This window comes from Alosa sapidissima, chromosome 9, assembly GCF_018492685.1.
Source record: "Alosa sapidissima isolate fAloSap1 chromosome 9, fAloSap1.pri, whole genome shotgun sequence".
NCBI lineage: Eukaryota > Metazoa > Chordata > Actinopteri > Clupeiformes > Clupeidae > Alosa > Alosa sapidissima.
In genome coordinates this window covers 13,920,293-13,942,449 of record NC_055965.1, presented here as the reverse complement: position 1 = coordinate 13,942,449, position 22,157 = coordinate 13,920,293, and the positions used below count along the sequence as shown (strand labels likewise).

Sequence of the window (22,157 nt, the reverse complement as noted above, 5' to 3'; positions counted from 1 at the left end):
AATCTCTCTCCTTTGATAGATAGATAGATAGATAGATAGATAGATATATAGATAGATAGATAGATATATAGATAGATATATAGATAGATAGATAGATAGATAGATAGATAGATATATAGATAGATATATAGATAGATAGATAGATATATAGATAGATAGATAGATATATAGATATATAGATAGATAGATAGATAGATATATAGATAGATATATAGATAGATAGATAGATAGATAGATAGATAGATAGATAGATAGATAGATAGATATATATATAGATAGATAGATAGATAGATAGATAGATATATAGATACTTTATTGATCCCCAGGGGAAATTCAAGAGAGAATTCAAGAATTCTTTGAGACGATGTTGTGGCAAATCTCTTAGTTGTATTACATCATCACAGGTGTTGCATAACCATGTGCCAGCTACTGTGTACAGAGGTAGAAATGAAGTGTGTGTGTGTATGTGTGAGAGAGAGAGTGTGTGTGCGTGTGTGGGTGTGTGTCAGGCTTGTGCAAAATTCCAGAATTGAATTGAAACTGGCTCCAAATTCCAATTCAATTCTTGAATTTCACTTGCATTTCAATTGAGGTAGCAAACAGGAAGCAGAATTGCAATTCGAATTGCGCACAACCCTGGTATGTGCATGCTTGGCTCCACACTGGGTCTATGCTGAGTGTCATTGATCAAAATCTGCTGACTCATTGGCAGTGTGTAGCCTAGCTAGAGAAGGAATGTCTGGCCTGTTATATATTTTCACATTGTGCTCTCAATCCATTGATCGTCATTAGAGTGACGGCTTTTGCTCAACCAGAGATTGATCAAGTCTCATTTCTTCAACTCACGACAAGTTTAAGATGAACCAAGCTGATCAAAACATGTTTGACAGCTTCACAACCTGGCTGAAAGTTCAAAAGGTGGTGCTTTCAATCCCTTAAAAGGAGGGCGTTTCAGGCACAGGCAGGGTAATGATTTACAAGTGTAGGCAGGTACCATACAGCACTACAGCTCTGAGCGTGATATTCCACAAACCAGTGACACTCACACGGTCTCAGAAAACCTGCTCTTGAGGCTTCGAAGATGTTGAGCTACCTGTCCTTTTTATCAACACAGACATGGACGCTGCTCCTGCTGTTCCTGGGACTGTTGTTGGTGTAGGTTGAACTATTCTTAAGTCCACGGAACATTGTATTGATCATAGAAATGCAACCCTATAAAAGCTATCCAAGATTATAAAGACTGGGAAAGAAGTGGTGATGTGTTTTTGTCATAGGTATGGATACTGGCCTTATGGAATCTTCAAGAAGTTGGGGGTCTCTGGTCCAAAGCCAGTGCTGTTTTTTGGAAATATGCTGAACTACAAAAAGGTTGGTCTTTATCTGGGTTCTGCAGAGGGCAGCGTGAGATTTTACAGAACCCCTAAGGCAACAAACTCAAAAGACATTGGAATTTTCTTTTTAAGTTTCCAGAAACTCAAAATATTAGAATAAAGAAATGTCAAAATGAGAACCAGTTAAGTAAGAGCTTAACTGAAACAGAAATGGTTTCCTGAGCCTTAAATCTCTGAGTCTGGGCAGGGCAATGGACTTTTCCACAATATTCACATTTTTTGAGACACATCTGTATAATCTTTATGTGTGTCACACACTCAGGCACAGCCATAGGTTGTGGGAGTGAGACCGGCAGGCAAAGCGGTTTATTCAAAAACAGTCTCAAACCAAAAAGCTCCCTATAGGAGCATTCAAAACACAGGAGATTACAGGTAAAACACAGAATATTGAGGAAACAGTCCAAACTCAGGGAATATACAATTAACAGTCCAAAGCAAGCTTGCACACTTCAAATACTTAGTTCAAAATATATAGTGCAGATATTGGTGGTGGGCACTATGGAAATAAGCGCTCAGTGCACACTGTACTGACAGAAGTAGTTTGAGACACAGCCAGAGACCTGGTGTGTGAGCAGAGTGAGTGCTTGGAGGGGGTGTGGCCAGTGCTGAGCCTTGTGCAGATATGTCCCTTATAGTTTAGGGGCTCCGTAGGCATTGACTGGCTAAAACAATACGGCCCTTTAGGGGATTCGTAGGCATTGACTGGCTAAAACAATATGGTCCTTTAGGGGATCCGTAGGCATTGACTGGCTAAAATGCACATTTGTTCACCAGTGTTCTCTTACTTTAGGGACCCCACAATTTTGACATGGAATGTTTCCAGAAATATGGCAAGATGTGGGGGTAAGAAACTCATTAATCATACACATCCAGCTGTCTCAAATGTTTTGTACGAATGTAAAAATATTTTGTGTTATATCGATGAACGACATACTGTATGTTATTGTAATTAAATTAGACAGCAAATTGATCCACTAGTGTTTTTCCTCTGTCAACAGTCTAGTTCAGAAAACCAATGTGCAAAATAAACAGTTATTAGCATTAATTTGAAGACTGACCCAACTAGAAATTCTTGGTCAGTGGTAGAGTTGTTGAGCACAGTTACACCTGCCCTTGCCTTATCGCATTGTCTTATCGACTGTCACATGGCTTTAGGAAGTTCAAAGTTCATAGAAGTTGAAGCAAGTTCAATCTGACAATCATGATTACGTCATGACAATGTGGACCTGCCATTAAAGGGGAACTGTCAACATTTACAACCAGCATTTCAAAACACATGTGATGACATCATAAAAGGATGTTGGGCCAAGAAAGTACTATGTACACATAAACATATGTAAATCGCTCAACAGTATGAGGTAATCTTAACCAGAAAAACAGTGGGGTGATTCAAAGAGGAGAATGCACAAGTGTGGACCAAGGAATCTGGACGATCTGAGGAGATTCTGTAAAGACGAACAACATCTTAAATCTCTTGCTTTATATTCTCCAACTTTATTGGGTGTCATAGGTGAATATTACAAGCTGTTTTATTGGCAAAGGGTGGCTTAAGAAGGTATTACCAGCAGGGGTGCCAATAATTGTGAGCAATGAGTTTTTGTTAAAAATATTTATTTCTTTATGAGATTTTCCTTTTTCTCAAAAAAATATGCTTCCCTTCAAGGTTGGATTTTCCCTATTTTTTTCCATTGTGATATTACAATAAATCACCAACTGATTCTTTTTTATACCAGTTTTTAGTCAATTTTAGCAGAGGTGCCAATAATTCTGGAGGGTACTGTATATGATGACATGTATGTGATTGTCATCTATGCATTGCTGTGCACAGTGAAATTCTTACTTTGTAAACTTTACACACGGAACCAGGGGTAGGAATAAAGGAAATGCATAATAATAGCCTATAAAGTAATAAATAAAATGTTGTTAATAGAATAATATAAGTGTCATGTATTGCAGGTGTATCACATACCCTTTTGGATATAGATATTAAGAATGTTCTTTAGTGTTGTGTTCTTCCTCTAGAATTTATGATGGGCGGCAGCCTGTTCTTACCATCATGGACACAGAGTTGATCAAAACTGTCCTGGTCAAGGAATGCTACTCATATTTCACCAACAGACGGGTACAGCTGAAAACACAACTCATATCATATGCACACAATATCTTATGCACTTAAAAAAATAAGTAAATAAAGGACATTTTAATTTTGATACAAGTATTGAATAAAGTGGGTCTAAATCTGAGTGTGCTTTGTTACAGAATTTCCGCCTCAATGGACAGCTGTATGACGCTGTGTCCATAGCTGAGGATGAAGACTGGAGAAGGATCCGTAGTGTACTGTCTCCATCTTTCACCAGTGGCCGTCTGAAGGAGGTGTGTATCTCCTTCTTATCAGAGACACACACACACAGTCCTCCTGGGATGCCCTGGACAGACAGCCTATGTAGCACACACAGATAGAATGTTGAGGGAAATCTTATTATCTGAGTTGTCATTTATGTAACTGAAATGCTCTCAAAGTAAAAAACACAAAATATATGACCAGATTTTTCTGTATTCTGCATGATCTCATGTATTTTACTAATAGCCACAGTGTTTTGGTCACACTGAAAAGTGTTTTGGTCACACTGAAATTTTCTCAATATAGTTTTGAAATCATACAGCGTAGAGCATAGGCCTACACAGCAACTGATCACAAAGTGATTGATATATGACCAGCATCACATAGAATGCAATTTCAGCAGTGGTATACTGTATCTAATGGTGAATACATACATGCATAGTATAAATACATACTAGACAACAACTTGATCTTCTCTGTTTTTGTTGCATCAGATGTTTGGGATCATGAAGACCCACTCACACAACCTGGTGAACAGCATGAAGAAGGATGCAGACCTGGGCAGGCCATCAGACACTAAAGAGTGAGCGCTTCTGTGAACTATCAGGGTGGAAAACAGAGTCCCAGAATACAAAACAAAATCTTCCAGATTATTATCAGGCTAAGATTCTGTTGGAAGCCCTCGCATTATTTGTGAAATACCGTTTAGCTTGTAGCAGACAAATATACTAATATGTACTTGGAGGGGTCCATTTTATATCTAAGGATACACCACCACCACTGCAAAATCTTGTCTATCTATATAATATATAGTTCCAGAGGAGAAGGACTGGTGAGCGAGAAAGAGACATGGAGGAAATGATGGAAAAAGAAACACATAGAGAAAGACAAATCAGGAGGAGATGGAGGAGAGAGAAGAGTATGAGAGCAAAGCCTCTTCTGTTTCCAGGTACTTTGGCGCTTACAGCATGGACGTGGTGACCAGCACTGCTTTCAGCGTGGACATCGACTCCCTCAACAACCCCAAAGACCCCTTTGTCACCAACATCAAGAAAATGTTGAAGTTTGACCTGCTTAACCCACTCTTCCTGATTGTTGGTAATGTATAGCCACATAGACAGTAATGTGTCAGTAGTATATAGATGGAGATGCGAGAGTGTGAGTTGGAGTTCAACATAACTGTGAATAAAAATATGACTGTTAAGTGAGTTTGTACAAGATAAAATTATATAAACACAAGCTAGTTAGTTAGTGCTTCAGGACCTTTAAGACATAGCCTACCAACCAATTTGCTTCATGTAAACTTCATTCCATATATCTGTGAATAGGAATATGACTGTTAAGTGAGTTTATACAAAATACAATGATATAAAAACAAGTTTGTTAGTGCTTCAGGACTTTTAAGGTGTAGCCTACCAACCAATTTGTTTCATGTAGACTTAATTTTGCCCCGTCTCTGTCTCTGCTTCAAACTACCTTCAGCTTTCTTCCCCTTCATGGCGCCCATCTTAGAGAAAATGAATTTTGCCTTCTTCCCCGTCTCTGTGACGGACTACTTCTATGCTGCACTGCAGACCATTAAGTCTCAGAGGGAAGCCGACTCTCACCAGGTCAGTAAGAAATGGATCCTGGTAGTCCGTAGCTGTAGCACATGGGTTATTGGTGTGTGTGTGTCAGGAATTTAGTTGGGTGGTTGACCTTGGACAGACATGCAGAGAAGCAATGAGTTCTGATAAGTTTTCTTTACTTTCAAAAACACAGGACACAAAAAATGCAGTTCTTCAGTTCAGTGAAAGTTCCCAGAGTCCCAAAAACAAAAGTTCACAGCCAGCAGTCCAATGAAAACAAAAGTCTTCAGTCAAAAATCAGAGTTCCAACAAAAAGTATTTCAGCACAAAAACAGGCTTTTCAAATTCTCCAAAATGCAGGCAGTTGTCAAAATCAAAACAAGAGCTCAAGATTTAGCAGCACAGAAAACCGGGGACTCACACTGTGTCTCTCAGGAAAACTCAGAAGAGACAAAGAAAAAAACAGGATCTTAAATAGGCCGGTACATCAACACCAATTATCCAATCATCCAATCACAGAAGAATTTCCATTAACCAAGGAAAGGGGAGCGAGTAAACAAAAACACGCAAAGGCAGAATGGCAACATCTTGTGGGCAGGTAAGTACATGGCAAGCACAAAAATTCATAGGATTTCAGAAGCACACAGTGGCAAAATGGCGACATCTTGTGGGCAGGTAAGTACATAGCAGGCACAAAAGTCTGTAGGATTTCACAGTACCCCCCCGCCCAAGATCGTCTCCTGACGATCCCAGGGTGGTCAGGGTGCAGACGATGAAAGTCCCTTATCAAAGTGAGGTCAAGTACGTCCCTGGACGGCACCCAAGACCGCTCCTCCGGACCGTACCCCTCCCAGTCTATGAGGCGGCGGCCTGGGGGCAGGAAGCAGCGGCGAAGTGACCACCGGACAGAGCTGGAGACGTGGAAGGTCGGGTGGACCTTCATGGAGCGGGGAAGTAGGAGGGTGTAGGCCACAGGATTGACCCGGCGAATCACCTTGAAAGGGCCGATGAAGCGGGGTGCAAGCTTGGGATTCTACACCCTCAGCAGAAGGTCTCGAGCGGAGAACCAGACCCTTTGTCCAGGCCTGAAGGTGACCAACCTCCGGTGCCGATTGGACTGCTGCTGGTATTGCTGGGAAGCTTTCAGTAGAGCCCATCTGGCCATTCTCCAGGTGCGCCGGCATCGCCGCACAAACTGCTGGGCTGACGGGACCCCTGCATCCACCTCCTGCACGGGAAACAAAGATGGTTGGTAGCCGAATTGACATTCAAAAGGTGACATACCAATGGCAGAGCACTTCAAGGTGTTGTGAGCATATTCCACCCAAGGAAGCTGGGAATACCAGGAGGATGGATTGGCAGATACTACACATCTCAGGGTTGCTTCCAGGTCCTGGTTCAGCCTTTCGGTCTGCCCATTAGATTGGGGGTGGAAGCCAGAGGACAGGCTCACAGTAGCACCCAGGAGTTTGCAGAAGGCTCGCCAGAAGCAGGAGGTAAACTGGGGTCCGCGATCAGAGACAACATCCTGGGGGAGACCAAAAACTCGAAAAACATGGTCACACACAAGTCTAGCAGTTTCACTGGCAGAAAGCAATTTTGGCAAGGGCAAGAAACGACATGCTTTAGAAAATCTATCAATTATGACCAAAATAGTGGTGTTACCTTCTGAGGCTGGTAGGCCAGTGATGAAGTCTAGAGAGATGTGTGACCAAGGTCTACGAGGAATCCACAGTGGGTGAAGACCCTGGGGTCTCTGACGTGAATCCTTTCCCTGGACACAGTTTGGGCAACTGGCCACATAGGTCTGTACGTCTTTTTTCATATTCGGCCACCAGAAGCGACGTTGAATGAACTCAAGTGTCCTAGAGGATCCAGGATGGGCGGTGAGACGGGAGGCATGTCCCCATTGAAGGACTTGTCCACGTGCAGCGAGAGGAACAAACAGGAGGCCTGCTGTGAGGGCCAGGATCGTTGTTTAAGGCTTGCTGGACAACACAGAGGTGATTTCCCAGCGGACTGGTGCAACAAGTTGGGATCTTGGAATGATTGTCTCCGGGGGGCTGTCTTGGTTGGCTGGCTGGAATTGGCGAGACAGTGCATCAGGTTTGATGTTCTTGGAACCTGGCCGGTAGGAGATTGTGAAACTGAAGCAGTTTTCCATTCGTCTCCTTCACGGATACGGACAAGATGGTATGCATTACGGAGATCCAGTTTGGTGAATATTGTTGCATCCTGCAAAAGTTCGTAGGCTGAAGACATGAGGGGGGAGAGGGTAACGATTTTGCACAGTGATCTTGTTGAGGCCCCTGTAGTCAATACATGGCGTCAGACCTCCATCTTTCTTGCCCACGAAGAAGAAGCCTGCCCCAGCTGGTGAAGAAGAGGGTCGGATAAAGCCTGTGGACACGCCTCTTTGATGTACTTCTCCATGACAATGCGTTCTGGCGCAGAGAGGGAAAAGATGCGCCCCCTTGGAGGACAGGTGCCTGGCAGCAGATCAATGGTGCAGTCATAAGACCTGTGAGGCGGTAGAGTCGCTGCTTTCTTTTTGCTGAATACTTCCTTCAGATGATGGTACTCTGGGGGTACTCTGGACAGTTCGGGCGGTGCTCGGGTTGACTCAGGAGCTGTCTGGGTTGACTCGGGAGAAACTCAGATTGCCTCGGGAGAATGAACAGATGCACAGGAGCTTGAGACAAGGCAGGTGGTGTGGCACGTAGATCTCCATCCGCGGATAGTGCAGGAACTCCAATCGAGATGTGGGTTGTGGCGAGTAAGCCAGGGGAATCCTAGGACTACCGGAAACTCAGGAGACTGGATCAAGTGGAATGAAAGATTCTCCTCGTGGTCACCGATCTGCAGATGAATGGTAGAGGTGGTCAATTCAACAAGGCCTGCTCCTAAAGGCCGTCCATCCAGAGCGGTAACAGAAAGAGGAGGATCAAGAGCAGATGTCGGAATCTCCAGGTGTTGTGCGAGAGAGTGATCCATAAAGTTGCCAGCTGCGCCAGAGTCGATGAGTGCCTGTAGAGAATGTGTCTTGTGACCCCAGGATATGGTGAGAGGAGTTAAAAAGCCAGAGGCTGGAAGCTCAGGAGAGGAGTTCACCCCCGTCACAGATCTCCTGGTGCTGGACGGGGCTTGGCTTTTCCCATTAGTTCAGGGCAGGCATTTCGAAAGTGTCCAGGGTTTCCACAGTAAATGCAACAGCGTTCCCTCATACGCCGGTCACGTTCAGCTTGGGACAGCCGAGTGCCACCCAGCTGCATGGGCTCTGGGCCACCATCAGAGGACTGTGGAACAGGGGTGGCATTGACTGGGACCGCATAGGAGTGGAATCTTCTTGGGGCCTTGGTACGCTCCTGGAGTCGGTGGTCCAGACGAATAACCCGGGCAATCAACACTTCAAGGTTTTCAGCCTCTTCCCATGAGGCTAGCTCGTCCTTGATAGGGTCTGATAGTCCATGGTAAAATGTGAGCAAGGCCTGCTCTCCCCAACCACTTTCAGCTGCTAGGGTGCGGAACTGGATGGCATAGTCTGTTGCTGACTGGCGACCCTGGCGAAGTTGCAGGAGCTTGTTGGCTGCTGTGCGACCGCTGACGTCAGGTGCGAAGACTTTCATCATCTCCTTGGAGAAGGCAGTGAAAGAGCTGCAAACAGGACTGTTGTTCTCATAGAGTGCGGTGGCCCAGGACAGGGCTCTTCCGGTCAAAAGAGTTATGACGTAGGCCACTCGGGAATGTTCAGTTGGATAGGCAGCAGGCTGGAGGTCAAAGGACAAGCGGCACTGGGTCAGGAAACCTTTGCATCCCTTGGGATCTCCATTGAACCTCTCTGGAGCTGGCAGGCGGGGTTCACGGCAGGTAAGTACATGGCAGGCACAAAAGTCTGTAGGATTTCACAGTGTGTGTGTGTGCATGCATGCATGCATGCCTATACATCTGTAGGATGCCCTCCATACTCCAATCATTGCTTGTCTCGTTGTTCCCAAGGTGTTTTGACCTTTAACCTTCCTGTCCATCCCTCATCTTTTATTCCAGATCCAACTGGAGGCTTTATATCTCACTCCACCAAAATCAAACACATTTAAAATAATAACAATAGACTAACAATAACAAAAACAAGATTTATAATGTTACAAATAGTAATAATAAAAATACAAATACTAGTAGCATCCCATAACAATAACAGCAATAATCCATTTACATTATACTTCTATGTGTAGATTCCCTGTGAATTCCTTAGTAACCCATCCCCACTGGAAAAAAAAACAAGTCTCCCATCCGTCATTACTGTGCTCATCCACGTTCCTACTCTGTAAATCAATTTTGCTGAAGGTGAAGTTCATCACTGGACCTGCATATCTTCTCATGTTTGCAGAACCGAGTGGACTTCCTACAACTGATGATGGACTCCCAGGCCCCTCAGAAAGAAGAGAATGGAACCGGAGATGGCGCTCACAAAGGTATTTCTTCTCTCTGAAACGTCTACACATAGAACCAAAGAAATACTCAGATGTCCTCTGACTAGAGACATTTTGAATCTCGGTTATCCAGGTGCTTACTGTTAATTTATATTCAACAACTTTTAAACAGGTCTAAATGTGTAACTTGTAAAAGTCAATTAATGAGCGTTGTCCCTCATAAGCAAATGAATAAATAAATAAAAAGCCTGTCAATCTTATCTATGAAAAAAAAAACTCTTGCATATGGGTGCACAGCAGTTCTCACTACAATCTATGTCTTTCATCTAGGACTGAGTGATCACGAGATTCTGTCTCAAGCGATGATCTTTATCTTTGCCGGCTACGAGACCAGCAGTTCTACTATGAATTTCCTGTTCTACAATCTGGCCACAAACCCAGATACCCTGAAGAAGCTCCACGATGAGATTGATGAAGTCTTCCCAGACAAAGTCACCTTTCTGTTTCTGTGTCTAAGAGATATTATATTAAAGCCAGTAGTAATTGTTAGCTACTGTATTTGAGGTCCTGTGCTGTGGAGTTCTGTTTCTGTCACTAGAGGCAATGAATGGCATTTTAATATATTTCACAATGGTGTTTCGCTTGAAAACACAGTAGGTCTAACAGAGGTTACTTTGCATTTTAGTTCATGAAGTATTCGTGTGTTTGTGTGTATAGGCTACAAAATCAATATGACAAATGTTTTTGGACGGGTTGTGAGAACCGCTCCCATCTCTGTCCAGGCTGAAGTCCAGTATGAAGCCCTGATGCAGATGGAATATCTGGACTGTGTGATAAACGAGACGCTGCGTCTGTATCCACCTGCTGCTCGCCTCGAGAGAGTCTGCAAGAAGACCGTGGACGTCGGTGGTGTCATCATCCCTAAGGATATCGTTGTCATGGTGCCCACCTTTGCTCTTCACAGAGACCCGGAAGTCTGGACTGACCCCGAGAGCTTCAAACCAGAGAGGTACATGAGAGATAGATTGAGAGAAAGAGCTCAGTTGTTGAATTGAGTTGTCCGGCAGATCTCTTCACAAAAAAATATCATATGCAGCTCTGGAAAAAATGAATTTTAGAATAAGAATAACATTTTTCTGATGTCATCCTACGGTTGCTGAGTGACATTCGAATCAGTTGACGGTCATATTCAAAATTAAGAGACCACTGCAAATTTGAATATGACCGTCAAATAGGCCTACAGAGCTGTAATGGAACTCGTCTATTACCGTCGGTCCCGTATTTCCGCCGTTATGCGTGTATAGGCTATGTCGCATATACAACGCAAGCACCCACACCATAGGTGTATCTAAATTAGCTATGTACCAAAAATGACATTTTATCGTGACTCGAAGAGCTGTAAACAGTGTTGTAAGGCTGCGTGTACACATCCGCTTGGAGCTCCAGCTTCCTTTCAAACTATGTTACGTAGGTCTTACTTAGGACATCTGGGCAATGTATTTTTCATCTTTGTAACTTTTATACTTTTTAAACTATTTATTAAAAACTACTCAAAATTTCCCCATAGACTTAACATTAGGCTGATGACATCACAATGGACTAATTAACTTGATTTGCACCTGTATCAACTTCCAGCTGCTCATCTAGGCCCCATCAAAGAATCAGTTCAACTGATTGCACCTGTATCAACTGCTTTCTGCTGAACTAGGCCAACTCTCTCTGTGACTCTCCATTCTACAAGGATATAAGGCACATTTCATCCAACTTTCTATCCATTCATCCTCTTCAAACCATTCACTCATCCACCCATTAAACTATCCATCAACATCCATTAAACAATCTGCCTATAAACATCCATTTAACTTTCTGTCTATCAACATCCATTACACTATCTACATTTTTTAAACTATATACTCTGTCTCAGGCTTTGAGCATACAATATGGCTCTATTAAGACTGCTGTTAAGCAATTAGAATCCTAGGCCAGGTGGCCAGGCTATATTAAACCTCATCTACCTAGTTCAGTCATTCCAACTATTAAACCTCATCTACCTAGCAAATAATTTAACCTTTTAAACTATCCACCTATTTAACTGTACAGTCATTCCAACTATATTAAACCTTATCTACCTAGTTGTCATTCCAACTATATTAAACCTCATCTACCTAGCAAATAATTTAACCTTTTACACTATCCACCTATTTAACTGTTCAGTCATTCCAATTATATTAAACCTCATCTACCTAGTTCAGTCATTCCAACTATATTAAATCTCATCTACCTAGCAAATAATTTAACCATTTAAACTATCCACCTATTTAACTGTCCAGTCATTCCAACTATATTAAACCTTGTCTACCTAGCAAATAATTTAAACTTTTAAACTATCCACCTATCTGTTTAGTCATTCCAACTATATTAAACCTCATCTACCTAGTTCACTCATTCCAACTATATTAAACCTCATCTTCCCAGTTCAGTTATTTCAACTATATTAAACCTCATCATGTTGGTTGCCAACTAGCACATCATCTGTTTTAACAATATATTTCACACATGTTTTGCATTTTCATGCACTGGTAATTCCCTGGAATTGCGTTTTCTAGTTAGAGTGCATGAAAATGCACTCTATTGTTATCCGATTTCTTCATATTACAGTGCATGAAAATGCACTGTACTGTTCTTCCTAGGCAACTTCTTCTTATTACAGTGCATGAAAATGCACTGTACTCCTAGGCAACTTCTTATTATTATTATTCCGCTTACCACTTTTTCCGTACGCAATTTCTCTTGAACAGTTTAACTTAGAAACTTCCTTTAAACTTTGTAACGTAGGTCTTCAAACAGATCAGGTTGGTATGTCTTTTCAACTTTGAAACTTTTATACTTTTTAAACTATTAAAGAAAAACTTTGTAAAAATCCCCATAGACTTAACATTGCCGATTATGACATCATAATACGGCCGTTAAGCAATTAGAATCCTATGGCAGGTGTTCAGGACACCTGGATCAACTGCCAGTCTCAGGCTTTAAGCATACAAACTGGCCCTATTAAGACTACACATCCTGTTCAACTGCTTCCTCTGCCAAAAACTGTTTCAAAATAAAAGTCCTCACTACAATATTTCACTATTAACCCTTTCGTGCCCGTGCCGAACATTCCATTTTTGGTGCTGGATGACCTCCTTACACAAAAAACCTTATTTCTTGAGTATAATACATACCATCAATAGGATATACATACCATTGTAATCAGAAGGGTCAGTTCTATCAAATGATGTAAAATACATATGGTAATGTTGATATAGTAATGAACAGTCTTTGAAAATCCTCTCCAAATGTATACCGAAATTCGTTAAAATTGAATTTCATTCGCATAAAAATAAATTTTCATCATATTTCTATACGAGATAGAGAAAAATATAGAGTGTATGACATGTTCAGCAAGTTGTGGGCTATTTAACAAAAAAGACTGAATTGGAATACCATTAACCTTTCAAAAGTTATGATAAATTAAGTGATAAGTGTATAAAAATGCAGGAAACGGGATTTAGAATGTTGACAGAATTCGCATTCTCTTTCTCACCAAAAACATAAAAGTATGCATAAAAACTAATAATGAAGTCAGACACAATGGTTTAGATGTATTTGGTCCATAAGAATAAACCATTTATTTGTATATAAGCAAATGCTACAGTCAACAATAATGATATATAAAACGAAAAACATGTACCTTACCAGTAATACAGGAAGTAAGCATACTGTATATTTATTGAAGATCAATTCTGAAGAGACATAGAATACATTTGATTCAACAGATACAACTTCCTTATATAAATTAGTGTAATATGAAAATGATATACATCTATAAAATGTATTATTTATGAAAAGCTAGGAATACAATCAACTTCAACATCACTCAAAAATCAATGTGTCTAAACATTTGAAAGTGGATTACATAGAACAAGCCTGTTGAGAATAAACACATACACACATATAAACACAAACTCACACACACACACACACACACACACACAGAGGAGGATAGGGAAAGGTGGGGTGGGGAACCTGAAGGTTAAACACAGAGGACCTATGACTCATAACGAAACGCATCCCCTTCTGTAGAATGCCAAATCTGACAGCAATTTTGTTTACCAAAAAAGCAGTCACCTACCGCTAAACTCCAGGCCATACAAGCTACTTTAGTGTTATTATGTATTGTTTTTATAACAAAGCCAACAATTTTTCTTTGGCTCCTGCTGTACAGGAATATGTACTTGATGAAAAGATGACAGAGTAGTAGTTGGAGCAGCTGAAGGCGAGGCTGAAATTTTGACGGAAATGCCTGCCAGCTGTTGTGATAGATTTTCGCCAAAATCTTTCTGGCTGTAGCTACCAAACCTAGGTTCAACACCAGATTCTGCATTGCCAAACTTGAAATAATAAGAAACTACTGAAACAGCAATGTCAATTGAGAAAAAGTGTACACAATATGTATTTCTCATTTGGTCAACGCTCCCTGATCCCTTCAGAGACTTGGTTCCCCAGTTGCAATGGATATTAGGGAGGGAAGTGAAGTCCCATGTCAATGATCAATCCCAGAAAACTGTGAAACTCTTCTGGGGTCTCTTCGTCCCATGCCCCTGCACTGTGTGTTTGCATACAACGGCCTACTAAGCACAACCTCTCACCCGTTCCGGTTGGTAAAACCACATATGCCTGGGACAACAACATAAAAATCAACATAACAAGTCTATTTCACAGTGTTTTAGTGGCAGTCTACACCACCCTACGCACGCCACCTAAATCTATACCTTCTTCCTCCATCCTCACATGGTCTTCAACATTGTGAGCGCAAGCTCATCAGCAGTCAACCACCTCTTCAGGCCTGCAAGGAGGTCTGTGTAGGTCTTGTCATCCTCCATCTGAAACAACAGTAAAATCATACAAATGTAATACATTTATTAATTAAAAAAATAAAATCACAAAACTACAGATGTGTGCATGTGTGCACATACATACACAAGAAGAGGTAGCCTAAACTATTGAAGCATTTTGAGTAACTCAAAAATATTTAGAAGTATGAAAAGTCATTTTATTACACATGGGTTTAGCTACCCTAAATCTGATTGCCTGGCTGGCATTAAGATAAAGACAGATTACATTTCACCTAGTAACTAACTGCTTAAATGCAATAATGACATTTCTGACATAATATGTGATTTCACATCATGTTTTCTATAAAACTACATATTGAGAAGAGTAGAATATCAAGTCATGCCATCTTAGAAAATGTTGAGACAAGCACGTCTGATGTTTGACATTTAGAAGCAAGGTAAAACAGTTCACTACAAACTGCCTAGCGAGGTAACAACCCGATGAGAGACAATACGTTAATTAGCACTACATTTCTGACAGAATCCGTGATTTCACATCTTGTTTTCTACAACTACATATTGAGAGGAGTAAAAATATCGCTCAACTTATTTCATGTAAGAGAACGCAACTTAGAAACGCGGCGCCCATTGATTTATTCAGCTTTGGTATGCTATACTGACTTGCCAATATAATGCTTACCTAACAAGCAAATTGGTACTAGAAAACAAACTTACTTACAGGTTATATACTAACAGTTTTTTAAATGAAATTGTCAAATGAAAATAACTGATATAAAAAGCAAACGAGAATACTGCAAGCAGTTCAGAGTAATGCAGCTAGCTAAAGTTACATGACGATGCACTTAGCCCCCGCTATGCCATAATGTTGACGCTGATGAGAAAGCATATTACTATCAAATAACATGATTTTATGACTACAAATTAAGATTAACCATAACTAGAAACGATGTAAAATATATATTACCTCAGTTTATCCAGCTGTGTGGTTTCCAGTCGAGGTAAACTCCAACGAAGTGCAGGTGGCATCTAGCGGTCCATGTTAAAATGTACGACTGAAGTGAAAAGTTTTTTTCACGACTCATCTTCAAGTATCCAAAACATTTCGCGCCATAAACCCCTTAACCAATCATATCAAATTGAAGCTTATGTTGTCAGCATTACGGGGAAGATTTCAGAAATAAAATCAGTCATTGGACAGCTGAGATATTAGATGATTGGTCATCGTTAAAATTTTAACGAAATTAGAATGGTCGGGCTTGTAAGGGTTAAACAATTTAACCCTTTGAACTACTGAACTTTTTAACTGTTCAGCCATTGTAACTGTTACTTGTCATCAACTATGACTCCTACCCACTGTAGCTAGTTAGCATGGTTAGCATAGTTAGCATGTTAGCATTGATAACATTGTTAACATTTTTAGCAAAACTGCTAAAAATTATTAGCTAAGTTAGCTAAGTAACATGGTTAGCATGTTAGCATTGTTAGCATGCTAGTTAACATAGTTAGCATACCTGCTAAAATGATTTGCTAGGTTAGCTAAGTCACATGGTTAGCATAGTTAGCATGTTTGTTAGCATAGTTAGCATAACTACTAAAAGTGATAAGTTAAGTTAGCTAAGTCACATGGTTAGCATGTTAACATTGTTAGCATGCTAGTTAGCATAGCTTATCATTTTTAAGAGTTATGCAAGCTAAGTTAGCATATTTTTGCATTTTCATGCACTGTATTTCCTTCAGGAAATGCTTTTCTAGTTATTATTCTTCTTCCGACCAAATTTGACGTTCAAAGGCTCTAAAACCACTGAACCGTTTGATGTCGTTTAAACATTCCTACAAAGGTCTTGTAACGGACAATTGTACAATGTCTTTACATTTGTGAACTTTATACTTTTTGAGATATTTACGATAAAAGAGCAAGAAATTCTCGTAGAGTTAACATTGACCGCCATGGCAGCAACTTTTAGCATTATGACGTGACCTCCACCTGAAAGCAATCAACAGTAGCAGAGCTACCTGGAGCTGTGAATCTGCTGAACGTCTTCGGCTGCTGTGCCGTGGTCACTTTATTTGCTTGTGAAACTCTCATTCAGAGGCACATTTCTCTAATTACAGACAAGGTAAGTGTTCCGGTTTTTGGTATTTGAGTCATTTATGTCGTCAAACATTATGTAACGTTAGCGTTATATATGTATGAATGTATGAAACATATAAGCTACACTAACGTTATAACGTTAGGTAACGTTAACGTTTTAACATTAGTGAAATAGGCTAGTGGACGTTAGTACCTTGCTACGTTGATTATGTAAGGAAACCCACTGTTAATCAATGTTAATATGTCGTCAATGTTACAGTGACCGGTTAGCTGTAGGTTTCGATAGATAACGACAATCAAACGTAGGCCTAATGCACTAACGTTAACGTTACATTTGTTCATTAGGCCTACTAACCAGCAGCGTTTTAACTAGAATGTTAACATAAACCAGAGAAGTAAGTAGGCCTACAGATACTATGGCTCTGATTTTATTCGACATCAGGTCACTTTACACGGGTGTATAGAATCAAGCACCTAGAATAGATTATGAATGCAGACTGGTGCTTGATTATACTGTGTGAAGGAACCTGATGAAACCCATCATGGGTGTCATGAAGGGCATGAATAACGTGACTCATTGTTGATGGTCATAACATTATAACTTCCACCGTTCACATTTTAGTTAAAGCTAACAAATATGCTCCTGTTTTTATTTTTTACCAAATTTGTAACGTTGTTCACCGCTTGTTTGTGTATCAAATAGGCCATGGCTACGTTTTCATTCTATGCTCCTGATTCTTACATAGCCTAAGTAAACACTATCACGGTATGCTATCATAGTTCGTCTATTGATGGGTTTCATCAGGTCCCTTTCCACAGGTGTATACAATCAAGCACCTAGATTATGAATGCATTTGGTGCTTGATTATACTCTTGTGGAAAGGGACCTTATTAAAGCCATGAATAGGCTACTGTTGGGACAATTGCGGACATTCCTTGTATTGTTTTGGCATAACTGTTAAACTTGTTTGCTTTTGTCTTTTAGGTTCCAGACCAGACCAGTGGTGATGACCATGTATGACATTATGTGTGTGCCTGTCTGTGTGCACACCTGTCAACCATACATCTCTGACAATGTTGCTAGCAACATACTAACATACATTCTTACAAACATGTAACCATATCTGTGCACATACCATTTAACCATACTGAGACTTATCTGAGATCTACACTGAGACATTCTGAGAATGTATATTGTTGTGTGAGGACTATACTCGCTAACTATATGTTCCCCCTGTGAATCATACTTGTCAACCATTCATACCTTTGAATCATTCCTGTGCTGTAACATCTGTGAAACATAGCTGTGTTGTTAGACCTCTCTTTTTAGACCTGAGCTGTGCTGTGTGAAAAATAAGATTCTAACCTAAGTTCTGTCTAAAACTGATCATTTGAAGGGCTGACTCTTTTATTCTTCAGTGTATATATCACCATCAAATTTGACCTAATACCATTAACTGAGGCATCTAGCTGTTGCTGCCAGTTCAGAGTTACCACTGATAAATAGATCTGTCTTAGGATAATATGATTGGCATTATCAAGTTCTGTGTATATATATACACAACTGTGATTTTTACTTCAAGCTTACATTGGTAAGTGTTCATTAGTGTATTCTGAGTATCATTCTGCTGTATTAAAACAAAGAATGTTGATCAATATTGAATTGACCGTTTATTTTTACTGACTGTCATATACTCTAAGCTAACATCTAACCAAGTAAGTGGTTTTCAAGAATACTGTAAGACTGTGTAATCTGAATAATCATACTGTAAGTAATATAATGTTATACACAGCAGCTTTTTTGCATTTACATGCAATGGTAATTCCCTGGAATTGCATTTTCTAGTTAATATTGTCACTTACTGTACACTTTTAACAGTAGCTGGGGGAAATTTGAATGTTTTCCCAATATTAGTTTTTTCTTCACATGTATTTTGCCACTGTCTCATGTCTCTCCTTCATGCAGGTTCAGTAAGGAGAACAAGGAGAACATTGACCAGTATACCTACATGCCGTTCGGACTCGGCCCCAGGAACTGCATCGGGATGCGCTTCGCTCTCATCAGCATGAAGTTGGCCATCGTGGAGCTGCTGCAGAGATTCACCATCAACACCTGTGCCGAGACCGAGGTGAGAGAGGAACACCTGCCTCTGTACACACACACAAGTAATAAACACCTATCTTCTTAACCAGGTATAGACAGCCGGTGATTACCTTGTCGCCCCAAAAGCTGAGATGAATTTAACATTGGTCACGCGACATCTTGTGTTGCCAATGGTTATTCCACCTAGAGTTACTTAAAGGAAAGATCCGCAGTGGTCTATTTATGTATGGATCAGAGTTTCCGCTAGAAAAAAATGGTGACGATCAGAGGTTTCGTTTTCCGGACATTTTGATGATATGCCGGTCAAATATCCTATTATCGCTTCTTAATTAGTCAAATTGACGAAAACTGGAGACAGGCTATGTAGCTTAAAGAATGGCATAATCAGGCTGTATAGAATGCAACATGTTCATTAGCCTAACTTAAACATGCCTAACAAGATCTAGCCAGTATCTTTTCATGGACAGCAAGAGTCCCTTCGTTCGTTGTTTTAAAAAGGCATTGTTTGTTGCTGCTACACGTTATCTCCAGTGGTGACTGTTTAACTTACACAGATGCGCACACACAAGAATGAGCGCTCACACCACTACCCCCTAATACTATGCCTCTTTATTTGATAACAATAAATTAAGAAATGTTTCCTATTCTCGTCGAGGAGGCCCTAACCCTGCAGATCATAGACAGAGAACGCATAGGCCTACTGTATGCTTTGGGTAAAGAACACTTTGCATGTCCAGTGTACACGGAGAATGACAGTGTCTTGGAGCGGCCGCACCCCCCGCAACTCCACTTCCAATGTCACTGATTCCGACATACGCCCGACACTTCTGCTTTTTATCTGGTGGTGGTGGAGTTGACCGGACATCTGAGGCTTCAGACAAGTTACCAATTTATCATCATCCATCGCGTCTGGCCTCTGAAAAAACCTTTAAGGCTAGTCTGCCTGGGCCTGGCCATGTTTGAACCGCCTCACTCATTTGTCCGTTGTTTAACATGGACGTTTTAAGCGTATGCTTCCTATTTGAAATGCAGCATAGGCTATGCGTGTTGTTTAATAGCTTACTTTTCAAACGGTAGAGCCTGTTCATTTAAAAACATAGCCAGAGGACGTATAATATAGGCTTACATATTAAGGCTTATTCTCAAATTTTACAAATGGTGTAACAAATCTTATTCCTATCTTTATCAATTAATGGATGATAACAAGTTTAAACTTTTGTTTAGGACCAAAATTACATTAGTCGAAGGAGTTTTGAAATAGGCCGTTGTTTGCATAAGCAACAAAATGGTTTATAGCCTGTAGCAGTGGGCATGGAGTCTCTAGATGGCGTGTGAATGAGGGCATCATCAAAATAACAAATAAATGATTTCTCCCAATCTTCCCCTCTAGATTCCAGTAGAGTTGGACACCATGGGCCTTTTGGCTCCTAAGAGACCCATCAAGCTGCAGCTGTCTCTTCGGTCCGCTGGAGCACAGCTGACACCCCGAGGCTGAGCGCCCACATGCACTGGGGTGCCAATCATGCACCATATGATCCACACATACGTAAAACATTGATTTGTTTTCCTTTTGCTTGTGTACTTAACTTTGTATGTTGTTATTTGTAACAATGTTATAAGTAACAATTATTCATGTTATTTTTGATTGAAGCATCCGCACATAAATTACAGACCAACAGTGCCTAAAACGGCACACCACCATATATGGTTTATGCTTTATGCTTGCTAAAGCACATTATGAGATGTGCATGCAAGCTCTATCACAACAGATTTTGTCATGCAAGTGCTGTACATGAGATTCCAGACCCAAATCTGAAAGATTAAGGGTCTGGCCACAAATAATGTAATGGATAACACTATACGACCAATGTTAACTGACTGATTCCGGACTTTGACGCAATTGGATAACACTACGACTGTCATCTGTTTAGCTCGCCTCTGGCCCGCCTATATCAGATACACAAATGTGATTTGTTCCCCGCGATGCAAGGGGAAAAAGTTACGTGCATCATTACTCATTGCCAGAGTCTCTCAAGCTAATACTTCTGCGAGAACTCTGGATTCCCAGGGTAGTACATGACAACTGTGATTCCTACATGTTTTTCATAGGTCTTTTCAATAATGGGCAACATGAATTTGAAATGGCCTTTGCTCTACAGTAGATCGTTCCTCTATCTCTCTTGTTAAGGTGATTTGTTTAATGAGGATGGTTTTAAGATGCTGGAGTTGTAAATGCACTTATCTTGGCAGACACTGTTTAGAGAACTCAAGCTCACCAGTTATCAGTAGCCTGGCAACCTGTCCTCTTGCCCTACACCAGGCTCACCTCAGTAGACATCTTGGCATCAACAAGACACTTGCCCTACAGGCTCACCTCAGTAGACATCTTGGCATCAACAAGACACTTGTTGTTGTGACACTTGTATAGCTGTATTAGCTCTATTGTCATAGAAACTTAAATTCTTACTTACTAACTTGTGATTTAACACATTCCATAAAAGATGGAATTTATTACTTACTTACTAACATTTATTAATCACACCTGGGTATTAACCGCAGTGCCCAAGAGTCCAATGAGTTTTAGTCATGAAGAAGAATGAAGAAAATAAATCCATTCCCATGTATAGTCCACCCCTGTGTATTAACTTCATCGCTGAGGAAAATGTGCAAAATCAATGTATAAACCTTTACTACAGTACCGTTCTGTCTTCAGTGTATCTATTTGTATGCAAGTTTTTTCTTGTCAGAAATGTAGTGTTTGTGCTTGTTTTTTTTTTTTTTAAGGTGAAAGGTGAATGATGTTTCAGCTACATGGTCAATCAAAATTACCCACCCCCTCTGGAGGTGGTGTTGGAGCAGGAGTGCACTTTGTTGTTGATTGCAGCGCAGTGCATGGCCTGGTCCAAGCCACTTTGTTTTCCATTTGGCCAAATATAGATTTTTATCAGTGATAAGGGGCCAGCTATTATTTACAAATGTCCTTCTATCTATTGCATGGTGGTGCAACCTTTGCTCCAAGGTGATTGATGTTTGAGCTCAATGGTCAATCAAATGCAATCATACTCCCTCTGGAGGTAGTGTTGGAGCAGGAGTGCCCTTTGTTGTTGATTGGACAGAGCAGAGCATGGCCTGGTCCAAACCACTTCGTTTTCCATTTCACAGAGCAGGATTGTGAGGACCCATGGGGAATGTGCACAAAATTCGACTGCATTTGACAAAAAAGTCTAATAGACTGTAATCTAGTACACTCTTTCACTCTTTGAATTACCAATAAATTAGCTCTTGAAACCTCCCTGAAGAAAATCTTAAAAGGTGCCATGCGTAAGAATTGAGGTA

General features: G+C 40.7%; 1 protein-coding gene across 3 annotated transcripts; it reads left to right on the top strand.

Annotated features, from left to right (window-relative positions):
- The first annotated feature begins 968 nt into the window (after positions 1 to 968).
- Positions 969 to 21,519, top strand: LOC121718300 (cytochrome P450 3A30-like). Of its 3 annotated transcripts, XM_042103273.1 has the most exons (13): positions 969 to 1,155; positions 1,275 to 1,368; positions 2,182 to 2,234; positions 3,414 to 3,513; positions 3,651 to 3,764; positions 4,227 to 4,315; positions 4,682 to 4,830; positions 5,215 to 5,342; positions 9,685 to 9,769; positions 10,058 to 10,218; positions 10,510 to 10,736; positions 18,684 to 18,846; positions 20,212 to 21,519. In XM_042103273.1, the coding sequence occupies exons 1-13, from the start codon at positions 1,082 to 1,084 to the stop codon at positions 20,314 to 20,316; spliced, it is 1,542 nt and encodes a 513-aa protein (XP_041959207.1). In that variant the 5' UTR covers positions 969 to 1,081; the 3' UTR covers positions 20,317 to 21,519. The 3 variants fall into 3 exon arrangements, with proteins under 3 accessions (XP_041959207.1, XP_041959208.1, XP_041959209.1); XM_042103274.1 differs by lacking the exon at positions 969 to 1,155 and having other exon boundaries at positions 1,269 to 1,368; positions 3,395 to 3,513; XM_042103275.1 differs by lacking the exons at positions 969 to 1,155; positions 2,182 to 2,234 and having other exon boundaries at positions 1,279 to 1,368.
- Positions 21,520 to 22,157: the final 638 nt, after the last annotated feature.

Bases quoted from the DNA above. Each gene is read 5' to 3' on its own strand.
- LOC121718300 (XM_042103273.1), top strand. From the start codon at position 1,082: ATGTTGAGCTACCTGTCCTTTTTATCAACACAGACATGGACGCTGCTC. The intron at 1,369-2,181 runs GTTGGTCTTTAT...CTCTTACTTTAG, and splicing joins ATATGCTGAACTACAAAAAG to GGACCCCACAATTTTGACAT. The intron at 4,831-5,214 runs GTAATGTATAGC...AACTACCTTCAG, and splicing joins CCCACTCTTCCTGATTGTTG to CTTTCTTCCCCTTCATGGCG.